The sequence below is a fragment of the Sinocyclocheilus rhinocerous genome, unplaced genomic scaffold (assembly GCF_001515625.1).
Source record: "Sinocyclocheilus rhinocerous isolate Xijiao unplaced genomic scaffold, SAMN03320098_v1.1 scaffold1899, whole genome shotgun sequence".
Taxonomy (NCBI): Eukaryota; Metazoa; Chordata; class Actinopteri; order Cypriniformes; family Cyprinidae; genus Sinocyclocheilus; species Sinocyclocheilus rhinocerous.
The window spans coordinates 487,279-493,551 of NW_015660895.1; the positions used below are offsets into that span (position 1 = coordinate 487,279).

At 34.7% G+C, this 6,273-nt stretch overlaps 1 protein-coding gene across 1 annotated transcript in view; it reads left to right on the plus strand.

The window, feature by feature from the left end:
- atm (ATM serine/threonine kinase) overlaps nt 1–4,039 on the plus strand; it is a 75,160-nt gene extending 71,121 nt beyond the window's left edge. The window contains exons 61-63 of the mRNA XM_016535626.1: nt 1,525–1,588; nt 1,676–1,818; nt 3,315–4,039. Of these exons, the coding sequence (XP_016391112.1) occupies nt 1,525–1,588; nt 1,676–1,818; nt 3,315–3,495 (388 nt within the window). The 3' untranslated portion in view covers nt 3,496–4,039. The remainder of the gene's footprint in view (nt 1–1,524; nt 1,589–1,675; nt 1,819–3,314) is intronic.
- The last annotated feature ends 2,234 nt before the right edge of the window (nt 4,040–6,273 follow it).

Consider the following 6,273-nt stretch of genomic DNA (forward strand, 5'->3'; position numbering starts at 1 on the left):
ATGCTCACCAAGACTGCATTTATTTGATCAGTAATATTGTGAAACATTATTGCAATTTAAAATAATAGTTTTCTGTTTTAATATTCTTTAAAATGTAATTTATTCCAGTGATGCAAAGCTGAATTTTCAGCATCATTACTCCAGTCTTCAGTGTCACATGATCCTTCAGAAATCATTCTAATATGCTGATTTATTATTAGAATTATCAATGTTGGCAACAGTTGTGCTGCCAAATATTTTTTTGGAAACGGCGATACTTTTTTCAGGATTCTTTGATGAATAAAAAATTTAAAAGAACAGCTTTTATTCAAAATATAAATCTTTTCTAATATAAATCTTTGCTATCACTTATCAATTTAACACATCCTTGCTGAATAAAAGTTTTAATTAAAAAAAAAATTTACTGACCACAAACTTTTGAACAATAGTGTATATTGTTAGAAAAGATTTCTATTTTAAATAAATGCTCTTCTTTTTAACTTTTTATTCATCAAAGAATCCTGAAAAGTTCGTACGGTCATGAAAAACCTGGAAAAGTCATGGAATTTTAAAACGGCAAATGCCGTTTATGCGAACGTTATGGAAAAATAAATAAACCCAGAAAGTTTTGGAAAAGTCATGGGAATTTATTTCGCAAATCTTTGTATAATAGAATTGTGTTTTAATCAGGTCCTGAATTTCGCTGCATGATTGCACCTATATCGCATCGTTTTACTCATTCCCGCAACTTTTGACTTTTAAATGAGGGACGTTCCTGTCAACATTTATTCAATATAGCATGTAGGTTCGATGAGTAAATAAATCCACCCAAACTCAGATTAAATCAGTCATTTGAAAACAGGGTGAGTGATTCAGCTGAACCGTGTCTTCTCTCTTTGACTCTCTGTCGCACGCTGCGATACAGGACTTCCGCTCGCGTTTCGGTACAGTTCACAGAATTGTCACTTTGCCTAATCGGGTCGCTGTTACACTGTCACAAAAATGTAAGTCTTTTTAAGCTATTCGGTACTCGCGCGTGCGTATAAAGCTTACACAGCTACTTATTACTAAAACAAATTCGCTTAAACTAGTAGCATTAATAGTCAAATATTTTCAAAATGACATACAGTATGCTATGATAATTTGAAGAGATTTTTATTTTTATTGTAAAAGAATGGAAAATTAGGACATGAATATTGTCTCAGAAGTCATGGAAATTTAGTGGTAAAAGTGTGTACGAACCCTGAGTCGACAGAGAATGTTTATAACAAGCTTTCTGAGCTCACTGAACCTGACCTAAACCAGGTTGGATTTGTTTGCTTTTGGCAACTCTAGGGTGCTTTCACACTTGGTTCGATTGCTTGGTCCGAACCCGAGTTCGATTGCTCCCACTCTTGAGTTTGTTCATCTAGCTTCGTGTAACAGGCTACTGAAATGACTCAAGTGTGAAAACACCAAAATGGGACTCTAGATGTTTTGTGACATTATAATTACAAGTATCTGTGAAAGGAACTGAACGATTACGTATATTATTGTATCATGTAGATGTTGTGAGAAGACGATGGAAGTCATGAGGAGTTCTCAGGAAGCCCTGTTGACCATTGTTGAGGTAAACACGAATTCATTCTTCACATCTCATACCGGACAGGTGTCATTTGTCAGGAAATGAATGCTGTTTTTGTTTTTTTGTGTGCAGGTGTTGCTGTACGACCCTCTGTTTGATTGGACCATGAACCCTCTGAAGGCCTTCTACCTGCAGCAGCACGACGAGCATGCAGAGCTCAATGCCACACTCAACCCCACGCCAGGAGACGAGATCGACGCCCACCGCAAGGCCAGGTATCACCTCTGCAAACACTCCTTCTGTCTGGAGCCCAATTTGACAACATAAACATTTTGTTTAGATGCCCACATAGAGCACAAATATGCAATTTGGTGCAGTTCCTCATATTTATATGGCCATAAAGTAAGAAGAAATTCGATAGCTTGTAGTGCAAATCAATGAGAACTTTAAACTGTATAACAGACTACTTGCATAAAATGCATATAAATATCATTTATCACTCTATATCTCCCTATAATATGTCATAGTAAGATGGTATTTAAATGATTCGTTTTATGATGAAAGCGCCATAGTTTTTATTGTGGGGAACAAAACATTTATTATGTACAATGAAACATTCACTGAAAGCCTTAATATAAAAGTAGTTTTAATGCATTAATTATACCTTGTAATGCATTGTATGATCTCATGAATTATTGTAACCAGTACATTATAATAATTATCTATGCATTGTTATATCTTTAGAAAATAGAATGCATTAAAACACGACAAACTTTGTAACCATTGAAACTTTGGTTACATTTATGAAAAGATATAATGCATTACAACATTCATTATGAATACCTTTATAATGCATTATACAAAAATAATTTGTGTTACCAAACGTTCTTCAAAAGCCTTATGTATCATATTTAAAGGCAGGGTATGTGATTTTTCAAAAACACTTTAGAAAACTGATTCGGGCCGAATCGCAAAACAAACTTGTAGCCAATCAGCAATAAGGGGCGTGTCTACTCGTGATGTGGAGGAGAGCGCGTTCAGTGCATGGGACGGACATTAGCCGAGCCGAGCGACAGAAAGATAGAGATGGCGGCATCATTTTCATCGATTTTTTTTCTAAAGTTGCTTAAATGCAATACATGTTTATCTTGAAATATTACTAATGTTAATTTTAAAATCATGAAAGATTTCTGAGCATAAAGACACATGTACCACAACCTGAACGGGGATGTTTTTACAATTATACTAAAACTTTTATGTGCGTAAAAAGTATGAATTATCAACGAGATGGTGTACAATGTTTTTTTCAGCAAACTTGTTAAACATTTAGAGGCCTTAGAAATTTGCCAATCAAGTATCATACTAGGCTTTATAAGGTCAAATCGATGTCATCTGTCTTGTAAATGTGCTAAAATTGTGATTTTTCTGTGACAGAATGATTTGATTCAGAAGGATTCAGAGCCAGTGTGAAAATTCAAACCCGATAAATACATTAAAAAGCACAGGTGTAGTTACAGTATTTTGCCTTTGTTTGGCAGTATAGAGTCAGTAAGAGTTTTAGTAAGAGAAAAGTATACAGTACACATACACTAATTTGAATAAAGGCTTTAAATGAAAATGTATTACGCTTATGTACATATTTACCATTCTCCATTGCAAGGCCAAGCTTTTTTATATACTTTCTACAATACAGATTTCTTCAAAGGAGCAAAGATTGCTTCAGAGCATAGACTCGACTTCTCTTATGTGTTGATGCGTTGTGTTTCTGCAGTGACAGTCAGAGCTTTAATAAAGTGGCGGAGCGCGTGTTACTCCGACTGCAGGAGAAGCTGAAGGGTGTTGAGGAGGGGACGGTGCTCAGCGTGGGCGGCCAGGTAAACCTCCTCATTCAGCAGGCAATGGACCCCAAAAACCTCAGCCGCCTCTTCCCCGGCTGGCAGGCCTGGGTCTGATGCACATGCTTGTGTGGATGCAGCACTTACCACTTGATAGAACAATCGCACACCAAAGAAAATAAATGCAAGCTGACAATAGAAATGTAACAAATAGCAAGTACAGTGGAAATATCTTATGACTTAGTCTCATGTGCTGGTTAACATTGAAATTCTGAATGTATATCTTTAATACTTGTTGCGCTATTAGCCTGTATATAATTGAATTAAATAAATATATTTAGTACTTGGCAATGATCTCTATAGCTTAATACTTATGAACACCTGAACAGTCTGTTGAACTGTTTTTGTAAGGTTTTGATAAAAAAAAAAACATTTAGAATGATAATGCTTCTGCAACTTTAAAAAAAAAAAAACACAAGCTTTGAATTATATGTATTAAAAAGAAAGAGATAAAAATCACATGCAGAGGTGGTCATTGTTTGGTTCATTTTGTAAGGTGTACTTTATGTACAGTACAGATATTGCTCATACTGTAAATCGTTGTTGTTTTCATGGCATATTTGATGCACAATAAATCACGGTTTAAACCGTTTAGTTCTCATTTTGTCTATCATTTCAATTGAATACAACTTTTGTTAGTAAGTCGTGTCTTTTATTTAACATTTGGTGAAATTACATTTGATTAAAACACATTAATAAGTCTACAGCAAAAGGATTAAACACTGGACTGCCATAACAAAAAAAAAAGAACAAAATGGCCTTAAAATTTCCTTAACACAAAACACCCCATTTTATGTAACATGTATAACAAAACATTTATATGAAATATATATTCAATATATAAATATTCAAAAATGTATATTTACCACAAATTATAAGGTGGTTAAAAATATATTTTTTTCATGTAAAACTATTAGTATTTTTAAATATTTTAAATTATATTAAAGGTAATTCATACATTTATTTCTAACAAACTTATTACAATATTGTACAGTAAAACGGTAACCAAAATATGGGGAAACTAACACAGTTAACAGGTTTTAACTGCGGCATTTTTACATAATTTTTTCTGATAAAAGCACAATTTATTTCAAGTGAAAGAGACCACATGCTTGAACAGTATGCTGCTATTAAGTGTTTATTGCAAACATTATAATGTTATTATTAAATGAATGTTAAATACGAAAATACGGAGCATTTTTTTGTTGTTGTTTTAAAATATACAAATCATCCACAATGAACTAGCCTTTGATAATGTCTAAATATCCAAATGCAAAACCAAATTAAAGTCATTGTTAATACAGTTGCTATATTTGAACTTAAAGGGGTCATATGATGCGATTTCAAGTTTTCCTTTTAATTGTTAATGTTACTTGAATGCATTTATGGCAAGAAATAATGATTCATGCTGATATTGTCTAAAACTTCACTTTGTTTCAAAATTTTTAGAGGGTGCTGTATGCCTGAATATATAAGCACATTTTTATTCCTGAAAGCAGCATGCTGTTCCTACTGTACATATCTGCCTACTACAGTATCCCATGAGACTGTTAGCCACATACTGTACAATCCCTGCTTCATTAATCAATGTGTCAGTGCAGTTAATGAAGTTATCAAGAGTGAACGAGTCAGTGAAAGGACTGGAGTTGAGCTGCAGGATGATTAGAGCTGCTTTAGGTTCATTAGTGGCTTCATGAGGCAAACCTACTTAAAACAGCAGCAGAGAGGCTGTTACATAACTCACAAAAAGACTTGAGCCTGTGTGTATGTGTGTGTGTGTGCAGTCTTGATATATCCCAGCTGATTTCAGACAGGAGTATAGCATATATGAACAAGAGTTCATATAGCATACCCTGTATTTATACTTCTCTTGTAATGCAAGTACATTATTCAATATAGTTCTAGCAGTATAACATTCTATTTGCAACATCGCATTTGGCTCCAGAAAATGTCCCCACTGGTTGGCACCCCATCAGCAACCACCTAGAACACCCTAAAAACCACTCGTAACACTCTTCTCCTTTAGAAAATGCAATCTAGTTAATATCACTCATTATTACAAGTTGGCATTAGAAATTATTTAGCCACTGCTTTATGCCAAGCAATTTATAATATACGATAATACAGATATAGTACACCTGGAGTACCTCTAAAGGCAGTAAACTACTGCAAAAAAAGATTTCATTCAAAACACTCCACATTGGTCAGAAACACCGTCACAAGCCAGTCTGATCATGCTCCGTGGTTAACTTCCAACAGCTTGTACAACTTGCGAAGTCAATAAGATAAAAGATAAAAAGAAGAAATTTGAAGGTCTCAAATGAAGTGGCCACTTCTCAATTCAAATCATGGGTGTTTTGAATTAATACAGATTAAGCATGAGCCGTTATTTAAAATGGTCATATGCTTTATTTATCCAATCATGGTTGTTGACACTGCTAATATGGAAAAATAATGTTAATTCAGGGTTTAGAAATATAGGGCCAGTTTTACTAACAGCTTGCGCCAGCGTAAACCGTCTTTTGGCGTTAAAATAGTACTGTCAGGATTTACTAAAGACGCACAGTGAAGAATTAGCACTGAAAAGGCGTGGACAGTAATGCCGGGTTCAGAATACACAATATTTTTGTCGGTCACGATAGTCACTGTGTCAGATTTCACGATTTTGACTCCTAAAATCTTGTCGTGTCGTGGACAAGAAACATGTCAGACTACACGTTGCTTCCTGACCATTCATCGCATGCCAGACACCCTACGTCAAGCAAATCGTGGCAAAAACGGGCTAAAATCGTGTAGTCTGAACCGGGCTTTATTTTTGCGCCTGACCTTATTGAA